General features: G+C 47.4%; 1 protein-coding gene across 4 annotated transcripts in view; it reads left to right on the top strand.

The window, feature by feature from the left end:
* Positions 1-3,011: 3,011 nt before the first annotated feature.
* Positions 3,012-22,599, top strand: part of PACC1 (proton activated chloride channel 1) — a 35,514-nt gene continuing 15,926 nt past the window's right edge. The window contains exons 1-4 of one of the 4 annotated variants that reach the window (XM_044942686.2): positions 3,189-3,204; positions 7,972-8,068; positions 10,072-10,161; positions 10,741-10,865. Coding sequence is in view for 2 of the 4 variants with exons in the window: in XM_044942688.2 (XP_044798623.1) it covers positions 3,169-3,204; positions 7,972-8,068 (133 nt within the window). In the remaining 2 variants the exon portion in view is untranslated. Of the gene's footprint in view, positions 3,205-7,971; positions 8,069-10,071; positions 10,162-10,740; positions 10,866-22,599 lie in introns of all 4 variants that reach the window. The other 3 variants (XM_044942687.2, XM_044942688.2, XM_006073088.4) reach the window with 3 other exon arrangements.

Here is a 22,599-nt window from a genome sequence, read left to right as displayed (position 1 = left end):
GCTGGCAATCCTCAGAATATTGCCCATTGCCAGGCTAAGGATGGAGCCTGGCCTCCTGAACCATGCACCAGCAGGTGAATTACAGCTCACCATGGACTATAGCTGCATCAGGCATTCTCCTGGGGTGTGTATCTTAATATCCTCTTCCATCTTCTTGTAAGGTCACGGGTTATAATAGATGAAGGGATTGCCTTGCTCAGCACGACCTCGTCTTGACTAATGACATCTGCCACAATCCTATTTCCAAGTAAGGTTACATTCTGGGATATCAGGGGTTAGGACTTCCATGTACCTTTTGGGGGAACGCTATTCAACCCATAACAGGAATTTGCAGGGTATAGGTGGTAATTCAAGCCATGAGACTACAAGAGACCACTTTATTAGTTCCTCAGGAGTGAGAAGAAAGATCAAAGACCTAGCTTGAGGAAGGCCACCCTGTAGAGTTGAGGGGATGAGGAGAAATCAGCAAAAAGGAGTCTGGAGAAGGAGCAGCAAGTGAGGTGGGAGGCAAAATGGGAGTACGTGGTATCCTGAAGCCAGAGGAAGAAAGTGTACAAGGAGGAGGGAGGAAGAGCTAGGCCAATGTAGTCGATAGATCAAGAGAGAGGAGGATGGGAAAATGGCCATCTGATTTGACAATTCAGAGGTCAAACCTTAAACAGCACCCTCTCAGTGGAGTGGAGAACATAAAAACCTGATTGGTGTGTGCTCATGTGGAAATGGAAGGAGAGCACTCGGGGACATCAAGGATAGAAAATTCCATTTACATGCACACAGCCTGTTTCTCAACTCTAGCATGGAAGAGCCACGAGAGCAAGGACTCTGGAGTACCCTATTCATGTCTATATCCCAGTGCTGACCACACTGTATTTAAACCATGTCAAATATTGTATTAATCAGTATCTCCTTCAAATGCAGGAACCCATCATTTTCCAATTTGGTCATACGAACAGAGTAGAGAGAAATGATAAGGCTGAACTAGACTTCTCTGGTTCCTTCTAGTTCTAAATTTCTATGATTGCATGACTTGTTCTATCAACCCCCCTTGGAGTAATGTAGGGCATTTAATGAGTTATTATTGTCTATTTGTTTTAGTAAGCTGTTAAATGAAATGGCTGGAATAAGTGTTCCATTCATAAACTTAGCACGTTTTTGCTGATTGCTTACTATGTGTTAGGTGCTATATATATTGTCCCATTTAATGATGTGAGAGGGGAGTTGGTGATGGACAGGGAAGCCAGGCATGCTGCAGTCCATGGGGTCTCAAAGAGTCAGACACAACTGAGCGACTGAACTGAACTGAGAGGGTCTAGGCTGGGGTGGAGTGGTCAGAAGAGGTGGTGGAGGCCTCCCACTAGGAACACTCTGGAGATTCAGGGCGCTCTGATGTGGCTGGTGCTATGGTGGTTGCCACTGAGGAGGGAAGAGGCCCTGAGTGGCTGCGTGCAGGGGTCTGTAGAGTTGCAGCTGCGTGGAACACAGAGCAAGCATTCACCAAGGCATAAGCAACCTCTATCTGCTGCACCACTGAGCACCCCAGGGCACCACACAGAACAGCTGTTCCGGCAGTGGGAGGAGGGGAAGATGTGAGTCCGCCCAGCTACAGGGCAAACACCCAATTTTACACCACATTCAGGCAGGAGGCTTTTGCTGCTGCAAACAGCACCTTTGGGTTTTGCTGCATGACCTATTTTGATTCAAAGAAGGATCTAGGAAGCAGGTAGCGTTTAGCAGTTGCATTCTAAGGTGAACCGAGGACAGCTCAGACCTGTGGGAGAGGGGCAGAGAGCCAGGATGAGAATCTAGAGGTTCTAACTCCAAGGGTTTGGCCCAGGAATAATGAAAGAACTGGGTTCTGTCGCTTGTTCCTGGGTTAAATAATCTTCATTTGTTCATGGCCTTCTCCCAATCCTTTCTGAAACAAGGTACCTCAGTTTCCTCATCTGTAAAACAGAAAGAAAAATGCCCTCATGGGGTTCGTCGCACGAGATAGAAGGTGTAATGGCCATGAACTTGCTCGGTAACAAATTGCTCTGCAGATATTTACAACAGTTATAAAGCACCAGGCCAGGCTTCCTCTTGCAATTATAGATTAGGATCTCCTACCAGTCTGACTTGGCCCCCTTGTTCCACTTTCCACTCATCTTCTCCGTCCTTCCCCCTCTAATAAAGAGAGGAAGTAAGAGATGAGGAAAGCACGTGCATCTAACGCCCAGGTGAAGCGTGGCTCTGGGTAACCCCCAGGCTTCGCTGTCCAAGGAAAGCGGAGCGCGGTCCCCTGCATCTAGTTCCATCACTTCATGGCAAATAGATGGGGAAACAATGGAAACAGTGACAGACTTTATTTTGGGGGGCTCCAAAATCACTCCAGATAGTGACTGCAGCCAGAAAATTAAAAGACGCTTGCTCCTAGGACAAAAAGTTATGACCAACCTGCTTTATTAAAAAGCAGAGACATTACTTTAACAACAAAGGTTCATCTAGTCAAAGTTATAGTTTTTCCAGTAGTCGTGTACGGATGTGAGAGTTGGATTATAAAGAAAGCTAAGAGCCGAAGAATTGATGCTTTTGAACCGTGGTGCTGGAGAAGACTCTTGAGAGTCCCTTGGACTGCAAGGAGATCCAACCAGTCCATCCTAAAGGAAATCAGTCCTGAATATTCATTGGAAGGACTGATGTTGAAGCTGAAACTCCAATACTTTGGCCACCTGATGCGAAGAGCTGACTCATTGGAAAAGACCCTGAAGCTGGGAGAGATTGAAGGCAGGAGGAGAAGGGACGACAGAGGATGAGATGGTTGGATGGCATCACCAACTCAATGGACATGAGTTTGGGTAAACTCTGGGAGCTGGTGATGGACAGGGAGGCCTGGCGTGCTGCGGTCGATGGGGTCGCAAAGAGTCGGACACGACTGAGCGACTGAATGGAACCGTCCCCCGCCCAGAACTACATTTTCCAGCAGGCCTTTTGCCGCCCCGGCGCCGTGGGGCGCGAGGCGCATGCGCTGAGTGCGGCCCCCGCCTTGGTCCCGAAGCAGCTCCTCCCTCCGAACAGGTTTCGCGTCGCCGCCGAGAGCCGGCGGATCTCGGGGCTGCGGCGGCCGTTCTCGGGGAGCTGCCTCTCGCGAACTCGAGCGGGCTCAGGTGTGCCTTAGCTCCGGTCAAGGCCATGATCCGCCAGGAGCTCTCCACATCCTACCAAGAGGTACACGCACGGCAGTGGCGGGGAGGGTGCTACAGCACAGTTTGCCGCGATGCGGAGCGGGTCTCGGGGGTCCGGGCGTTTTCTGGGGTGCCCGGGGTAGGGGGCGTCCGGGTGGGCAGAGCGCGCCTCCGAGGAGCGGTCGGGGGAGGGGTCCCCCCGCGTGCCGAGCTGCGGCGGAGCAGGAAGGAAGCGGAGCGCGGAGCCTCCTCCGGACGCGGCCGTGGCTGGGCCGAAGGATGGAGCCCCGGGGCCCCGGAGCCGCGACCCGTAACCAGCCGGTGACTGATTAAAAGCCTCGTCCGGACCCGGGCGGCAGCGCGGCCGGCCGGGCAGCACCCCGGGTCGCCTCGAGGACCGTGGGGTTCTTTGCAACAAGTGGAAGCACCCGCGCCCTTCTTTCTCCCCGGCCGGAGTAGAGGCGCGCTGGGCGGCAGCCCACCTCCACGCCCAGGGCCTCGTGGCCCCTCAGCTGCTAGCGGTAGCGATTATCACAGCCCGTCTGGATGGCTAGCAAGCTTTGAAAGTGTGCTTTCTCCCACAGAGCTGCTTCTCGCTCCGCTCCGTTTCTCTCCCGTTTCACCTCCTCCCACGACTGTAACTCTCACTTTCCAGTTCTTTGTCTCTTTTCTTGCCTGTCCTGAGCTACCGACGAGCGGTTCCAGCTCTTTCCCCCAGACCAGCTTCTCCTCCTGACTCCAGCTCTCCTGTTCCTCCTCGAGGGTCCCAAACCCTGGTCATCTCCGGTGCTCTCCCCTCCCCTGTGCCCCTCACCGTGCCCCCCTCTCTTGGCAAGTTCAGGCAGCTTACATCCTCAGGTTTGAGTCCCTAATTCTGCCCTGATCACCTCTCCCTGTTTGGTGTCTCCCATGCTGTGCACATTTGTTCAGGGTCCTACCTTGATCCTGGGCTTCCCTTGTGGCTCAACTGGTAAAGAATTCGCCTGCAATGTGGGAGACCTGGGTTCGATCCCTGGGTTGGGAAGATGCCCTGGGGGAGGGAACGACTACTCACTCCAGTATTCTGGCCTGGAGAATTCCATGGACTGTATGGTCCGTGGGGTCACAAAGAGTCGAACACGACTGAGCGACTTTCACTTCACTACCCTGATTCCAGAGCATCCCTTTATACATACACCTGATGCTGCCACTGGTCTGCCCAGAACAGTCCAGACTTCTTAGCAAGCTCTGACAGCCCTGCAGCCGTATCCCGTCATCTCCTCACCCACCTAGATTCTGACCACACTGGAAACACCATTTCAAAATGTGCCCCTGCTATGCTTGTGCTCACACTGCTTCTTCAAGTCCTTTGGTTAAAATTTCCTTATTTTACAAGGAGGGATCTCAAATCTCACGTGCTCCATGAGGTCTGACTTTCCAGGCTAGTCTGAAGTTTCTATCAGTCTCTCTCATTTGAGCGGCTGCTGCCTTGAGCAATACTGATCAATACTCATGTACATTTCACCCTTTGTAAATGATACTGTGTGGAGTCTGTAAAGCAGATGGCTTCGCCCTATAGTAGAAAGGGAAGTCAAGTTGACAACAGATGATATATTTACCTGAGGTTTGCCATTTTTTAATGCAGGATCCGAGCTAGAATCTGACTTTGGGACAAATTTCTGTGTTTCTCCTACCATTTCCTTTATCCCAAAGGAGCCTGTTGGATTTTAGCCAGTGCTTGGGATTTTGTGGCCCCTAGATTCTGTACCCACGGCAGTGGAGGAATCCTGGGGAATAAGTTGTGTCTTTTCCTGACTCTGCAAGTTTTCAGGTTTATAGGGAATAGAGCATAATGGATAAATACCACGACTTTAAATTTTTTTTGATTTCTTTATTTTTGGCTCTGCCGGGTCGTTGCTATGCGGGCTTTCCTAGTTGCGGTGAGTGGGGGCTACTGTTCGTTGCAGTACACAGGCTTCTCATTGCAGGGGCCTCTCGTTGCCGAGCGCAGGCTCTAGGCCGTGTAGGCTCAGTGGTTGCGGTTCCTGGGCTCTAGAGCACAGGCTCAGCAGTTGTGCACGGGCTTAGTTGTTCCTTGGCATGTGGAATCTTCTCCAACCAGGGGTTGTACCCGTGCGTTGGCACCACCCACTGAGCCACCAGGGAATCCCCAAATACTAGGACTTTTAAGGCAAAAAGCCTGAGTTCCTCCTATCCTTGCCTTGCCTCCTGCTGTTTGTGTGACTTTTGTCAAGTCACTTCTCTGAGCCTCCAGTTCATCTGTAAAATGAAGGTAGTCCTTATCTCATGGGGCTGTGAGGATTAGCTGAGTTGGTATGTAGGGTGCTTAGCTCAGTGCCTGGCAGTAGTGGCCCCTCAGTGAATGCTAGTTGTTATTAACAGGATGTGGGCAGCTCCTGCTTCTGGGAAGCACTGGGGTCCTGGTTTACAGGACCCTGTCGCTCATCATCCGCACGTAAACTCTACCATCCTCGTCTCAAGCAGGGCTCCTAACACGTTTGCTAAAACATAGGCAGTTATCCTGCTTGCAGGGTCAAGGCCAAGGGTGGATTCAGTTTCCGTTTCCCCATGGTGGAAGACACTGGAAGGACCCCTCCCCTGAGCTTCCTCAGTGGCCCATTCTGAAGGTCCTGTCTCTCACCTTCAGAAGAAGGAGGCCTCCTGACTCTTTCTTGCAGGCGTCATGCTGGGGAACTTGGCCAGGGCTGGGCAAGGAGGTGGGTTTATTATGGCTTCAGGTAGTCAGGAGGGGAGCTGGGTTAGGAGCCTGCTAGGGTTATAGGCTGAACCGTTGTGAAGCTTGGATCTGAGAGTGCTGGGCCTTTCCAGGACTTGTACCTCCCTTTTCCTTTGGCCAGCGAGAGCCCTGGGGCTCTCTTGGTCTGTGTTCCCACTGGGGGCCTGGGTCTCGTGGTACCTTCTTTAAGCTTCTAGCCCTCTTTCACGTATTGGTTTTCCTTTTCTTTTGGGCTTGGAAGGCTTTAAACTAGAAGTTTTCCCTGATTCTAAAAGGGCAGGCGTGGAGGAGATGGAAGAGTATTAGGTACGTAAGAGCTTTATTTTAGCTCAAGTCTCCTAGAGATGAATTTTTAATGAAAATGTCTTGAGGGACTTCCCTGGTGGTCCAGAGGTTAAGAATCCACGTGCCAATGCAGGAGACACAGGTTCGATCCTTGGTCTGGGAGGATCCCGCATGCCATGGAGCAGCTTAGCCCGCGCACTGTGACTGCTGAGCCAGTGTGCCTGGAGCCTGTGATCTGGAACAAGAAAAGCCGCTGCCATGAGAAGCCCAGGCACCACCAGAGAGTAGCCCCACTTGTTTCAACTAGAGAAAAAGCCTGAGCAGCAGGGAAGTCCCAGCGCAGCCAGAAATAAAGAAAGAAGTAAAATTATTTTTGAAAAAATGAGAAAAATATTAAAAAAAAAGAAAAAATCTTGAGACCTAGAGTGTTGACACTGGGAACCTAAGAAAATACTGGGACAATCTATCCCTGCCCCTACCCTTCCAGTCCAGGGGATTGCTGGCTGCTACCTGGAGTGAGACACTCTGGTCTTGCTGTTTCTTGCTCTTCTCCTTAATACTGTGGAACCTTGTCAGTTATCACTGTATCATTGTCCCCATTTGACAGGTGAGAACACTGAGGAAGTGAGGTGGAGGTTACCTGCATTAGGCTGCTAATTAGCACCTGTCTCTGGGGTGGCCTGCCCTCCCCACTTTGTTCTGCATTTGCAGCCTGAGTTGGTGGACTTTAGCTCTGATGCTGACTTCACTGTTCCATCCTCTGCCTCAGCAGACGCTAAGCTTGCATTTCCTCCTCTTCCGGAAAGTGATTAAGAGCGTGGGTTTTGGAACTAGACTAACTTGGATTTGGCTCCTGTCTCTGTGGCCATGGAAAGTCTTGTGAGTTGAATTGTGTTCCCTGAAAAGATACATTGACGTCCTCACCCCCAGCACCTCAGAGAATAACCTTATTTGGAAAGAGGGTTATTGCAGATGTACTTAGTTAAGACGAGGTTGTACTGGAGAAAGGCCCTAAATCAGCCTGCTTGGTGTTCTTATTAGAAGGATGACTGTGTGGAGACACAGACTCCATGTAAAGATGGAGACAGTTTGGAGAGTGAGTGCGTCTAAAAGCCAAGGAGCACGAGGAATTGCTGGCATTACCTGGAGCTAGAAGAGAGGCATGGAAGAGGTTCTCCGTCACAGCCTTCAGAAGGAACCAGCCTTGCCGTCACCTTGACTTCAGCTTGCTAGCCTCCATAACTATGAGGGGATAAATTCCTGTTGTTTTCAGCCAGCTAGTTTGTGGTGCTTTGTTATGGTAGCCCTGGAAGACTAACATATAAGAAGTTATTTGAAATTCCTGAACTTGGTTGTGTTCATCTGTAGAGCAGGTATAACATACCCTGCATCATGGGCTTCCCTGGTGGCATTAGTGGTAAAGAACGCACCTGCCCCGTTCAGGAGACGTAAAGAGACACGGTTCTATTCCTGGGTATTCAGGAGACGTAAAGAGACATGGTTCGATCCCTGGGTTGGGAAGGTCCCCTAGCGGAGGGCCTGGCAACCTACTGCAGTATTCTTGCCTGGCAAATCCCATGGACAGAGGAGCTCGTCCATGGGGTTGCAAAGAGTCAGACAGGACTGAAGCGACTTCACGTGCACGCATGCACATACCCTGCAATGTATGATTTTTTTTTGGGGGGGGGGTGATAATTAAGTGAGAAGCAGCCTCTGCTTTCTTATTTTAGTCTAGAAAGGCAAAACTGATGTAGCTGACTTCTTTGTGCTCTTTGTTCCTCCCTTTAGCTGAGTGAGGAGTTGGATCAGGTGGTTGAGAACTCAGAGCAGGCGGACGAGCGGGACAAGGAGACGGTCAAGGTCCAGGGTCCGGGGATCTTACCAGGTGAGTGGATTCAGCGCTGGGGGCGGACGTGACCGGTGCTGAGCCTTTGCTGCCACTGCAGGCCCCAGTCCAGCCGGACACCTGTGTCAGAGGGGTAGCCCTGCCCGTGTTGGATTTCCAGTGTCACCGTCATTTTGCGGCCATACATATTGGATGCAACGGCAGGGACTTTGCATCTCTGCTTTTCTGTTTCTTTTTCCCTGGGAAGCTGTCAGCAGTTGAGCCTCTGATACCTGGGTCACTTCCCAGGGCCCTCTGGGAGATTATCTGATAGGCTCACATCTCCGACAAGAGGCCTCTCCAGTTTCGTTGCCCAGCTAGCTGGTCCCATCAGTAAGGTGGCATCCTGCAGAGCCTGGCAGTGACAGCGTCTGGTACCTCCACCACCTCTTCCTCCTGCCTACACTCTGCTCCCTTAGCTTCCATAATGTGACACTGTACTTCTCCGACCACTCCTTGCAGCCTCTTTTGCTGTCACCCTCCCGCTCTTGGGTGTTAAATATTTGTCAGAGGCCCCCTTCTCTCAGTCTCTGGTGGGTGGCCTTGCCCAGGCCCCCTCCCCTGCTTCAGTCACTGTTTGCACACATGTGTCTGCCGTGGTTTTATCTCTGGCCCAGAGGTGCCTTTTTACATATGCTGTGTACCCTGATTCCCAGGTGATGGGTCTGCCTGGATGTCCTAAAGTTCCCCCGAACTCCACATGTCCAAAATTGACCTCATGGTTTCCCCACTGCCAGTGTGACCCTCTCCCAGCGTTTCCTGTTTCCAGGAACAATGCCATCACCACCCAGTTGGACCCAAGAGTCATTCTTTTCTCCTTCCTTACCCTCTTCCCCGTTTTCACAGCCCCTTGACCCTGCTGGCGTTTTTCTTCAGGCCTCGCTCAGGGCTTTTTTGTTGTTTTATCCCTCTGCCTGGAGTTCTGTTCTGTCTGTCATTTAGTTAATGCATAATCATCTTTCAGCTGTCAGCTCACTCTTTCTTTTTCCTGCAAAGCCTTGTCTGACTGCCTGGCTAGATCATGGCCACTGTCACCGGTAACCTCTGCGTCTCTGGCTTGCAGCTGTGGCTGATGGAATGGTGTAAGAGTTTGCCTGACTGTTGGTTAATGTCTGTGTAGTCTACTAGACTATAAACCCCACCAAGGTAGAGACCAGTCCCTTTTGCTTCCCCACTCAGCCCTGGCCGTGCAATAAGGATTTGTCGAATGAATGCCTGAGTGAGTGAGTGAGTAGAGTCCTGCCTGACTCCAGCTTCTTGGGTGGATTGAGGGAGGTGGGGTTCTGCTCCTTTGGACTCCAGTATTTGGAGGGGTGGGGATGGGATCGGAAATTCTGTGATTGTGCCTAATCCTTAGAGAAGACTTTGTAGAAGGAAGGAGGCAGGAAGGGCGGCTAACATTTACGGACTGCTTCCCCTGGGCCAGGCTCTGTCATCCCCATGGCCCATCTAATTCTCATGACAGCCCTGTGAGGCGGTCATCCTCTTGATTCCACTTGAGGCCCTAAGGCTCAGGGAGATTAAGTGCATTATGGGAGAATCTTGAAGCTGGCCTGCAGACTGACTGCATCAGGCTCTGTCTGACCCCAGATGCTTTCTACTGCACCTGTGATTTTTTTAAAAAATAACTTACGCATCCTTCTATTAAATTCCAATATGCTAAAGGTTGTGGCAGGACTGCGCCGACTCTGACTCTGGACATTGCCTCCGAGGGAGACAATGCCCTGAGGTCCTAGGGAGAAGGTTTTGAAAGCCTTGTGTATTCGTTTCTATCTTTTATGTAACAAATTACCACAAACTTAGTGACGTAAAACAGCTCAGATTTATTATCTGACAGTCCTGGAGGTCAGAAGTCCAAAATGAGTCTCCCTGGGCTAAAGTTAAAGTGTCAGCAGGCCTCAATTCCTTTCTGGAGGCTCCAGAGAAGAATCTATTTTAGTGCCTTTTCCAGCGTCTCAAGGCTGCCTGCCTTTCTCAGCTCATGTCCCTTCTTCCACCTTCAGGTCTTTCTCAGATCTGCTCGTTCTGACACTGACTTCTGCCTCCCTCTTCCATGTTTAAAGAGCCCTTGTGATTATACTGGGCCCATCCAGGTAATCCAGAATCATTTCCGTGTTGTTGTCTTTTTTTAATTAGTTATCGATGTATTTTTTGGTTGTGCTGGGTGTTCGTTGCTGCATGTGGACTTTGTCTAGTTGTGGCAGTAGGGGCTACTCTTTGTTGCACTGGCAGGCTTAGGCTTCTCTGCGGTGGCTTCTCTTGTTTTTGAGCACAGGCTTTAGGTGCATGAGCTTTCGTAGTTGGCGGCTTGCGGGCCCCAGAGCACATGGGCTTCAGTAGTTGTGGCGCACAGGCTTGCGGGTTCTTCCTGGACCAGGGATTGAACCCATTTCCCCTGCATTGGCAGGTGGACTCAGCCCCTGAATGGAAAGTCCCATTTCCCCGTTTTAAGGTCAGATAATCAGCAACTATAAGCCCATCTTTGCCCTGTAACTTGACATAATTATAGGTTCGAGCTTGAGGACGTGGACACCTGTGGTGGGTCATTATTTTGCCTGCTGCACCCTGCACGGCCCTCTTGCCCCGAGGCAGAAGAGGATGGATGGAGGCAGCAGGAAGAGAATGGAGGCCAGGCTTGGAAAGACGAAGTTTCCTGTTGTGCTTCCTTTCAGAGATAAATGCCAGGCAAATGAGGACATGGCCATGATGACCTTCAACCTTAGCAGCCTCTCTTTCTGCCTCAGATTCCTGGGGCCTCAAAGCCTGAGATGAGTCAGAGCAGGAAGCCAGCCACCAGGCAGAGTGGATTTTGGGTAGTCCATTGGCCAGCAAGAGCCTTCCCTGATTTTGGGAAACTCGGCTGGATATGTGTCCTGTTTAGACTGTAGACAGTCCGGTGCTCAGAAGTCCCTTCAGCCGGTCTCAGTAGTGACTTTGACGATGTGGGGTACAACTTTCCGAGCTCATGGCGTGCCTCTGAGTCCCCTCACGGTAATAAAACTAATGGTACTGATGACAACAGCCACGCTGGCTAGGTGCTTTCCTGTACCAGGCCTGGGTGGGGCTTTCTATATAGACTTTATCACTACTTTATAATCCTCCTAGCCACTTTCTGAGGGAGATGTTTAGTCCTAGTTGATAGACAAACCAGGGGCACAAAGGAGTACTGTGCTCCGACTGAATGAATGACGGGGCTCCCAATGAACCCAGGCCTGTCTCTCTGAATGTATTCTGACTCTGGCTCAGTTGTTCCTGGATGAGGGGCTTTCTTGTCCCAAACGCCTGCCTGACATCTGCCAGAGTCACTCACGGACTCCTTCATCTTTGCGCCAGATGCCAAAACCACAAAGAAGGGGAGTGAGACATGGCCTGCTTCCAAGAGCTCAGGCCATGTGGAGAGAGAAGGCAGGTTACCCCAAGAACGTAACCCTCCTTCTACAGAGCCTGCCCTGAACAACCGGATGGGGTCTGTTTCTCCCTGTTGCCTGCTTTCCTGGCGTTCATTACTGTTCTTCTGTAGCATGTAGCACAGCTGAGAGGGCGCATTTACTGACTAATTATTCAGTTGCATCAGCCCCTTGGGCCTGCCCCGGAGTTCTGGGAGGCATGAAGGCTTGTCCCCTCTACTCTCACTGTAATTCCAGTGCTTAGTAGCCTGGCCCTCTCTAGGAGCCCCATGTATATCGGTGCTCTGGGAGAGGGAGGTGGGGATTTAGAGCAGGAAAGCATCGTATCTAAGCCAACTTGAATGGATGAGTGAACGAAGGCCAAAGAAATGCTAGAGACAGGGGCTTCAGGAATTAATGAGCATGGGCTAGTTGCTGAAGGAAGTGGGATTAATCCAAGGGTGATGTATGGGTGGAAAAGAAGGGCTGGCCGGGGAGGAGGGGTGGCATGTGCAAGCACATAGCGGTGGAAATGAAAATAGGGCATTTCAGAATCAGTGGGAAGCACAGTGGTTGGACAGGGTTGATGAGAGAAGCAGAGGGAGGTGAGGTAGGAAAGCCTGGCTGGGTCAGACTGGGGCTGGGGTTTCAGCATTGGTGGTTTGGGCTTTCTCTAGGGAGCAGCAGTATTTAAAGGAATTAGAACAGAACAGTAAGGAATGAAGCGGGCATTTAAGGAAGGTGAGTGTGGCAGGGTGTGGGGCTGGATTAAGTTGAAGCAAGCCAACTGTGGAAAATTCTTAAGGAAATGGGAATACCAGACCACATTACCTGCCTCCTGAGAAATCTGTATGCAGGTCAAGAAGCAACAGTTAGAACTGGACATGGACCAACAGTCTGGCTCAAAATCGGGAAAGGAGTCCAACAAGGCTGTAAATTGTCGCCCTCCTTATTTAACTTGTATGCAGAGTATATCATGTGAAATGCTGGGCTAGACGAAGCACAGCTGGAATCAAGATTGCCGGGAGAAATATCAATAACCTCAGATATGCAAATGACACCACCCTTATGGCAGAAAGCAAAGAGGAACTAAAGAGCCTCTTGATGAAAGTGAAAGAGGAGAGTGAAAAAGTTGGCTTAAAACTCAACATTCAGAAAACAAAGATCATGGCATCTGGTCCCATCACTTTATGGCAAATAGATGGGGAAACAGTGGAAACAGTGTCAGACTTTATTTTGGGGGACTCCAAAATCACTGCAGATGGTGACTGCAGCCATGAAAGCTTGCTTCTTGGAGGAAAAGTTATGACCAACCTAGACAGCATATTAAAAAGCAAGACATTACTTTGCCAACAAAGGTCCGTCTAGTCAAAGCTATGGTTTTTCCAGTAGTCATCTATGGATGTGAGAGTTGGACTATAAAGAAAGCTGAGCGCCAGAGAATTGATGTTTTTGTACTGTGGCGTTGAAGAAGACTCTTAAGAGTCACTTAGGCCTCAAGGATATCAAACCAGTCAATCCTAAAGGAAATCAGTCCTTGAATATTCATTGGAAAGACTGATGCTGAAGCTGAAACTCCAATACTTTGGCCACCTGATGTGAAGAACTGACTCCTTGGAAAAGAGCCTGATGCTGGGAAAGATCGAAGGCAGGAGGAGAAGGGGACAACAGAGGGTGAGATGGTTGGATGGCATCACTGACTCAATGGACATGAGTTTGAGCAAGCTGAGGGAGTTGATGATGGATAGGGAAGCCTGGCGTGCTGCAGTCCATGGGGTCAGACAGGACTGAACAGCTGAACTGAACTGAAGGCAGCTGTGCCATGTCAGAGGCTGGAGGCTGATATGATAGGCTGCTTTGATGTGGGGGAGGGAGAAGCAAGAATCAAAGAAGATTCTGAGGTTTGAAGCCAGGTGAGGAGGAGAATAACATACAGAGATACAGTCCAGAGGAGCAAGTGGCTGGATGAGAAGACGAGCTTCAGTGGGTGTGGTGTCTGGTGGAGTTGGCCCAGAGGCAGTGAGAGCTACAGGCTTGACAGGAGAGAGGTGAGGACTGGACCCAGAGCGGGAGGGTTAGGGGCCTGGAAGAAAGCCAGGACACAGAATGTGGAATAAGCAGGGAAGGGCCATGAGCACGAGAAGGGTCCTCACTTGGAGGCCAGAAGAGGAGGTGGGCTGGAGCTCGGGGTAGCAAGACAGGAAGACAGTACAGGGATGCTGAGTGTTTGGCAGCCGAGGTTCGAGTTAAGCACCTGGCGTTCAGGATTGTATTCCCAGTGTTAGTCTCTGAGGGAAGTAATTCCATGCCATAATGTGGTTAAAGCCTCAGTCTGTTCATTTCCTCTCTAGCAGGGGAAGCACAACCACTTATTCTTTTCAAAGGAAAAGATGAGACAGGATGTGCTAATTGAATAAACAGTTTATGTATTAGGGATGTAATCAAACTGAGAACATTTGGTTAGTTAGTTCTCCACAGAAACAACTGTATATTAATAGAACAGACAAAGATAAGCAACCAAAGAAAAAATAAGGTAAATTGAACCTCATCAAAATGAAAAACTTGCACATCAAATGATATTATCACGAAAGTGAAAAGGTAGCCCACAGGATGGGAGAAATTTTCAAATCATATATCTGATAAAGGACTTGTATTTAGCAATTATAAAAAACTCTTATAACTCAGTGATAAAAGATACCCTAATTAAAAGTGGACAAAGAATGTGAATAATGTTTCTCTAAAGAAGGTATACAAAGGACAGATAAACACATGAATAGATGCTCAACATTGTTAGTCTTTAGGGAAATGCAAATCTAAACCACAGTGAGGTGTAATCTCATACCTACCAGGATGACTACAATCAAAAAGACGATGATAAGCAAGCTTTGGTGAGGATGTAGATAAATTAGAAACCCCAGACGTTGCTGATGAAAATGTATTAATAAAATGGTGCAGCTACTGTGGAAAATAGTCCGGCAGTTCCTCAAAAGGTTTAAATATAGAGTTAGCATATGACCCAGTGGTTCCACTCTTAGCTATATATCCAAGGGAAATGAAAACTGTATGTCCACACAAAAACTTGTAATGAATGTTTATAGCAGGATCATAATAGACAAAAAGTAGAAACAACACAAATGTCCATCCACTGAAGAATGGATAAATAAAATGCTGTGTTCACACAATGGAATATTATTATGCAATAAATAGGAATGAAGAACTGATACATGTTACGACATGGATGAATCTTCAAAACGTTCTGTCATGTGAAGGAAGTCAGACACAAAAGGTCACATATAGTATGATTCCACTTATGAGACTTGCCTGGAATAGGTAAGTCCATAGCAACAGAAAGTAGACTGTTGGTTGCCAGGGACTAAGATAAAGATGGAGTGACTGCTAATGGGTATAGAGTTTCTTTTTGGGTAATGACAATGTTCTGTAATTAGATAGTGGTTGTGACTGTACACTTTGTGAATATTTTAAAAACTACTAAATATATTCACTTTTAAAGGTCCATTTTATGGATATAAATTATATCTAAAAAAAAAACAAAATGAAATTAAAACAACAAACCCGTCACATCACTAAAAAGAAGAAAAGGATAAACCAAGAATTCATTTCTTCTTTGCAATCTGAATGCATCTTAGCCCAGTGCTGTCTGCAAGGTAGAGTTTTGCAGGGTTATGGTAGTCAGCCAGTTTCCTTTCCTGTGAATAAAGGTCTCAACGATGTTTTCAGAAATTGAGTTGTTCATCACACATCTTCTTAATGGACTGACTTACCAATACATTCTGGGACACGTTTGGTTTTTGAAACAGTTCTGTTATGGGTTTTACAAAACTCATAAATTACTTTTCTCAAGAAAGTCCTGTGCATTCCTTTTGTCTTTCTACTACTGTGAGTTTGCATATATATAAAGGATGTATGGGCTTCCCAGGTGGTGCTAGAGGTAAAGAACCCACCTGCCAATGCAGGAGACCTAAGAGGCGTGGGTTCACTCCCTGGGTCAGGAAGATCCTGTGGAGGAGGGCATGGCAACCCACTCCAGTATTCTTGCCTGGAGGAGCCAGGCAGGCTACAGTCCATAGCATCACAAAGAATTGGGCCTGACTGAAGCGACTTAGCACCGACACACGTACTTTTGAAAAGCATTCATCCAACTTGCCACAGAATAGCCAGTGTTTGGTTTTTCTGACTGAAGAGTACACGGGACATTTTATCAAATATCTAGCACCTTTTTAAAAATAATGGTAAAATGTAACAGTGTCTACTTTTAGCATTCAGTGAGTTCAGTCACTCAGCTGTGTCCGACTCTTTGTAACCCCATGGACTGGAGCACACCAAGCTTCCCTGTCCATCACCAACTCCGAGAGCTTGCTCAGACTCTTGTCCATTGAGTTGGTGATGCCATCCAACCACCTCATGCTCTGTCATCCCCTTCTCCTGCCTTCAATCTTTCCCAGCATCAGGCTCTTTTCTAATGAGTCAGCTCTTCACATCAGGTGGCCAAAGTATTGGAGCTTCAGCATCAGTCCTTCCAATGAATATTCAGGACTGATTTCCTTTAGGATGGACTGGTTTGATCTCCTTGCAGTTCAAGGGACTCTCAAGAGTCTTCTCCAAGACCACAGTTTAGAAGCATCAGTTGTTCAGCTCTCAGCTTTCTTTATGGTCCAACTCTCACATCCATGAAAATAGCTTTGACTATGCGGACCTTTGCTGGCAAAGTAACGTCTCTGCTTTTGAATATGCTGTATAGGTTGGTTATAACTTTTCTTCCAAGGAGCAAACGTCTTTTAATTTCATAGCTGCAGTCACCATCTGCGGCGATTTTGGAGCCCAAGAAAATAGTCTGTCACTGTTTGCATTGTTTCCCCATCTGTTTGCCATGAAGTGATGAGATTGGATGCTATCATCTTAGTTTTTTGAATGTTGAGTTTTAAGCCAGCTTTTTCACTCTTCTCTTTCACTTTCATCAAGATTGACTTCATCACTTTTACTTTATCACTTTCATCAGGATGAACTTTAGTTCCTCTTTGCTTTCTGCCGTAAGGGTGGTGTTATCTGCATATCTGAGGTTGTTGATATTTTTCCTGGCAATCTTGATTCCAGCTTGTGCTTCATCCAGCCTGGCATTTCGTATGATATGCAGAGTGACAGTATACAGCCTTGATGTACTCCTTTCCCAATTTGGAACCAGTCCTTTGTTTCATGACTGGTTCTAATTGTTGCTTCTTGACCAGCATACAGATTTCTCAGGAGGCACTGGAGTGTCACATATACCATGTGTGGATGATAAACAGTTCTATGGTTTTTTATTTACATTACATGCCAATTTGTAGATCAGTGAAAGCACTGTAAGACAGTAGGTGTTGCAAGAGGGCATCAGATGGCAGACACACTGAAACCATACTCACAGAAAACTAGTCAATCTAATCACACTAGGACCACAGCCTTGTCTAACTCAATGAAACTAAGCCATGCCCGTGGGGCAACCCAAGACGGGCGGGTCATGGTGGAGAGGTCTGACAGAATGTGGTCCACTGGAGAAGGGAATGGCAAACCACTTCAGTATTCTTGCCTTGAAAACCCCATGAACAGTATGAAAAGGCAAAATGATAGGATACTGAAAGAGGAACTCCCCAGGTCAGTAGGTGCCCAAATGCTACTGGAGATCAGTGGAGAAATAACTCCAGAAAGAATGAAGGGATGCAGCCAAAGCAAAAAGAATACCCAGCTGTGGATGTGACTGGTGATAGAAGCAAGGTCCAATGCTGTAAAGAGCAATATTGCATAGGAGCCTGGAATGTCAGGTGCATGAATCAAGGCAAATTGGAAGTGGTCAAACAGGAGATGGCAAGAGTGAACGTCAACATTCTAGGAATCAGCAAACTAAAATGGACTGGAATGGGTGAATTTAACTCAGATGGCCATTATATCTACTACTGTGGGCAGGAATCCCTCAGAAGAAATGGAGTAGCCATCATGGTCAACAAAAGAGTCCAAAATGCAGTACTTGGATGCAATCTCAAAAACGACAGAATGATCTCTGTTCGTTTCCAAGGCAAACCATTCAATATCACAGTAATCCAAGCCTATGCCCCAACCAGTAACACTGAAGAAGCTGAAGTTGAATGGTTCTATGAAGACCTACAAGACCTTTTAGAACTAACACCCAAAAAAGATGTCCTTTTCATTACAGGGGACTGGAATGCAAAAGTAGGAAGTCAAGAAACACCTGGAGTAACAGGTAAATTTGGCCTTGGAATATGGAATGAAGCAGGGCAAAGACTAATAGAGTTTTGCCAAGAAGATGCACTGGTCGTAGCAAACACCCTCTTCCGACAAACAACACAAGAGAAAACTCTACACATGAACATCACCAGATGGTCAACACCGAAATCAGATTGATTATATTCTTTGCAGCCAAAGATGGAGAAGCTCTATACAGTCAGCAAAAACAAGACCAGGAGCTGACTGTGGCTCAGACCATGAACTCCTTATTGCCAAATTCAGACTTAAATTGAAGAAAGTAGGGAAAACCACTAGACCATTCAGGTATGACCTAAATCAAATCCCTTGTGATTATACAGTGGAAGTGAGAAATAGATTTATTAAGGGCCTAGATCTGATAGATAGAGTACCTGATGAACTATGGACTGAGGTTCCTGACATTGTACAGGAGACAGGGATCAAGACCATCCCCATGGAAAAGAAATGCAAAAAAGCAAAATGGCTGTCTGGGGAGGCCTTACAAATAGCTGTGAAAAGAAGAGAAGCAAAAAGCAAAGGAGAAAAGGAAAGATATAAGCATCTGAATGCAGAGTTCCAAAGAATAGCAAGGAGAGATAAGAAAGCCTTCGTCATCGATCAATGCAAAGAAATAGAGGAAAACAACAGAATGGGAAAGACTAGAGATCTCTTCAAGAAAATTAGAGATACCAAGGGAACATTTCATGCAAAGATGGGCTTGATAAAGGACAGAAATGGTATGGACCTAACAGAAGCAGAAGATATTAAGAAGAGGTGACAAGAATACACAGAAGAACTGTACAAAAAAGATCTTCACGATGCAGATAATCACGATGGTGTGATCACTGACCTAGAGCCAGACATCCTGGAATGTGAAGTCAAGTGGGCCTTAGGAAGCATCACTACAAACAAAGCTAGTGGAGGTGATGGAATTCCAGTGGAGCTATTTCAAATCCTGAAAGATGATGGTGTGAAAGTGCTGCACTCAATATGCCAGCAAATTTGGAAAACTCAGCAGTGGCCACAGGACTGTTTTCATTCCAATCCCAAAGAAAGGCAATGCCAAAGAATGCTCAAACTACCGCACAATAGCACTCATCTCACACGCTAGTAAAGTAATGCTCAAAATTCCCCAAGCCAGGCTTCAGCAATACATGAACCGTGAACTTCCAGATGTTCAAGCTAGTTTTAGAAAAGGCAGAGGAAAATTGCCAACATCCGCTGGATCATGGAAAAAGCAAGAGAGTTCCAGAAAAACATCTATTTCTGCTTTATTGACAATGCCAAAGCCTTTGACTGTGTGGATCACAATAAACTGTGGAAAATTCTGAAAGAGATGGGAATACCAGACCACCTGACCTGCCTCTTGAGAAACCTTTACGCAGGTCAGGAAGCAACAGTTAGAACTGGACATGGAACAACAGACTGGTTCCAAATAGGAAAAGGAGTCCGTCAAGGCTGTATGTTGTCACCCTGCTTATTTAACTTCTATGCAGAGGACATCATGAGAAAGGCTGGGCTGGAAGAAGCACAAGCAGAATCAAGATTGCAGGGAGAAATATCAATAACCTCAGATATGCAGATGACACCACCCTTATGGCAGAAAGTGAAGAGGAACTCAAAAGCCTCTTGATAAAAGTGAAAGAGGAGAGTGAAAAAGTTGGCTTAAAACTCAACATTCAGAAAACGAAGATGATGGCATCTGGTCCCATCACTTCATGGGAAATAGATGGGGAAACAGTGGAAACAGTGTCAGACTTTATTTTTTGGGGCTCCAAAATTATGACTGCAGCCATGAAATTAAAACACACTCACTCCTTGGAAGGAAAGTTATGACCAACCTAGATTGCATATTGAAAAGCAGAGACATTACTTTGCCAACAAAGGTTTGTCTAGCCAAGGCTATGGTTTTTCCAGTGGTCATGTATGGATGTGAAAGTTGGACTGTGAAGAAAGCTGAGTGCCAAAGAATTGATGCTTTTGAACTGTGGTGTTGGAGAAGACTCTTGAGAGTCCCTCGGATTGCAAGGAGATCCAACCAGTCCATTCTGAAGGAGATCAGCCCTGGGATTTCTTTGGAAGGACTGATGCTAAAGCTGAAACTCCAGTACTTTGGCCACCTCATGCGAAGAGTTGACTCATTGGAAAAGACTCTGATGCTGGGAGGGATTGGGGGCAGGAGGAGAAGGGGACGACAGAGGATAAGATGGCTGGATGGCATCACTGACTCGATGGACGTGAGTCTGAGTGAACTCCGGGAGTTGGTGATGGACAGGGAGGCCTGGTGTGCTGCGATTCATGGGGTTGCAAAGAGTCGGACACGACTGAGCGACTGAACTGAACTGATCTGAAAGCCCTGTAAAGAAGTTAAATTTGGAGTCTAGGAGTCAGTATTCCAGGACCCTCATTTGTTGTCCATTGTTGACTGTGGGGCCAGCATCGCTGCACAAGGTATGGAATTGGACCAGATGGCTGTTTAGGTCCCTAACAACTCTTAGAAGATTCTATTCAGATGTTAGGCACCAATCAGTCATTCAGAGTTCCTTCCCTCTCATCTTGTGATCTTAGGATGCAGCACCCTGACGCCTGTTGCCACTGCAGTTACGAGCCACTCAGTGAGCGCGCTTTTGCCTGCCTCATTCTGAAGTGAACCTGTGGTCCCACGTGGACCGTAGGGGCTGGGAGTGCCTTCCAAGCAAAACGGCTGCGGGCGGGCCCCTGTGCACAGACCATCGTACTTTCCGTGGCCGATCAGGGATCAGCACCTGAGCGAAAGGAAGCCGTCTGCAGTGTGCAGAAGGGCCGTGTCTGTGACATGCCTAATGGGGATAGGTCCTATACAGGATACTCTCCAGGAGAAGGTCTGAATGCGAGACTAGAGAAAGACTCTGAGAGTAAAATGGAGCAGAGTTATGAGAGAGACACGGCGAGAAGGCAGGTGGCAAAGCTGTGAAGGAGGAGAAATTGACACAGTCCCTCGTAACAATAAGCAGCAGAAGTAGTATCAGAGAGAACGTAAGTTGAAAACATGAGTTAATTCCTTTTGCAGAACTGGAGCTGCTCTGTACCTTGGCTTCACTCTCAGCTACCCAAGGGGTTTCCTTGGGGCTTCCTGCTTCCTGTTAAACATCCATTGTCTAGAGTAACCTGCTCTTCACGACCTGAAGGAACCACACAAACACTTCTGCGAATTGGCATTCCTGTAAAGGAAGAATTTTTTAAACTTTGCTATTAATAATAAGGCACATCAATTGGTTTATAGTTTCATGTCCCTGAAATGTACTGACCAATTGAGAGGTAGCTAAGTTGGCATTGCACAGCTTAGTTCATCTGTTTTTTGGGCTGTTCATCCATTTAACAGACATGAGAACATTACGTGCCTACTATGTGAAAGACTGTGTTCTGTCCCGCCTCCACTTTATCTTCATGTATTTTTTCTCATTAATTATGAGATGGTTGTTTGATGGTCTTCATCTTTGCTGAGGGCTTCATTTTTTGCGGGCTAGAGGGTACAGTCTGTCTCTCCAATGACAGTAATTCATTGGGCAGGTACTCTGTCATGCATTTGAAGCAGATTTGTCATTTGCTTCTCTCAGAAATGCTAGAAAGCTGAAATGATTTCCTTTTCACATGCAGCAAGTGAGCCTTAGGAGCGCCAGATAGCTTGCTGTGGGCCACAGAGTAGTCATAGTCCGCAGCAGAGCTGGGTTTGCAGCCCATGCTCCCGCTGTGCCTCTGGGCTAGAGATCTGGTCTTCAGTTCACCAACACGTGACTGGTGAGCACCAGATGGTGTCTTCCTCAGAATCCTCCCGGTGCGTTAGTCCCAGAGCTAACGCAGTCTCCTCCACAAAGCCTCTGCTGACCTCTGCCCTGCTCCCTGACTCCCCTCCATCCCTCTGAGGAAAGGAAATCTCACAGTTTACATCTTCACAGCCTTCGGAGTTCTGTCACACTTGTAGCACAAACCATCAATCCTTCTCTCTTGGGATCCTCTCTCGGTATCTCCCTGAAGCACGTAGCACAAAGTGTTACATGTAGAGTTGGTGCTCGATGTTTGTTTGTAGACATAAAGTGAATGATTTCCTTCTTTCTGACCACCTAGGACCCTTTATAGTTCTGTGCTCCTTTTGCTTTTGTGCTTTTTAAATAAAAGAAAATGAGATAGTTAAGAGCAAATACTCTGTGTCTTTGTATTTAAAGTCCATCTCTTAATGACAGCATTTGGTTGGGTCTTGTGTTTAATCCAGACTGATAGTCTCTGCCTTTGCATTGGTGTTTAGTCTGTTTACTCTAAGTGTTGATGCGGTTGCATTTGGTTCTACCATTTTATTGTTCTCTGTCTCATATGTTTGTTGTTTCTCTGTCGCTTCTTTCCTGAAAGTTAGAAAATTTGCAGTATTGTTGTATAATTTTTGCGTTAGATAGCCTTAAATTTTTAAAATTATACAAATGGCTTTTTATATTTACCCACGTATTTACCATTTCCAGGGATCTTTATTCCTTCGTGTACATCTGAGAGTTACCGTCTAGTGTCATTTCAGAGTTTTCTTTAGCATGCATTCTAGTGCAGATCTGTTGGTAAGGAATTCTCTCTGCTTTTGTGTTTGAAAATACCTTTTTGTCCCCTTCAATTTTTAAAGGTTAGTTTGCTGGAATTTAAAAATTCTTGAGTTGATGGAATTTTTTTTTCTTTCAATGCTTTAAAGATGTTCCGTTGTCTTGTAGCAGTAGTGTTAGTCGCTCAGTTGTGTCTGACTCTGCGACCCCGTGGAGTGTAGCCCACCAGGCCCCTCTTTCCATGGGATTCTCCAGGCAAGAGTCCTGGAGTGGGTTGCCATTTCCTTGTCCAGGGGATCTTCCTAGCCTGGGGATTGAACCCGGGTCTCCCGCA

The sequence above is a fragment of the Bubalus bubalis genome, chromosome 5, assembly GCF_019923935.1.
Source record: "Bubalus bubalis isolate 160015118507 breed Murrah chromosome 5, NDDB_SH_1, whole genome shotgun sequence".
Lineage (NCBI taxonomy): Eukaryota > Metazoa > Chordata > Mammalia > Artiodactyla > Bovidae > Bubalus > Bubalus bubalis.
This window is presented reverse-complemented; position numbering and strand designations above follow the sequence as displayed.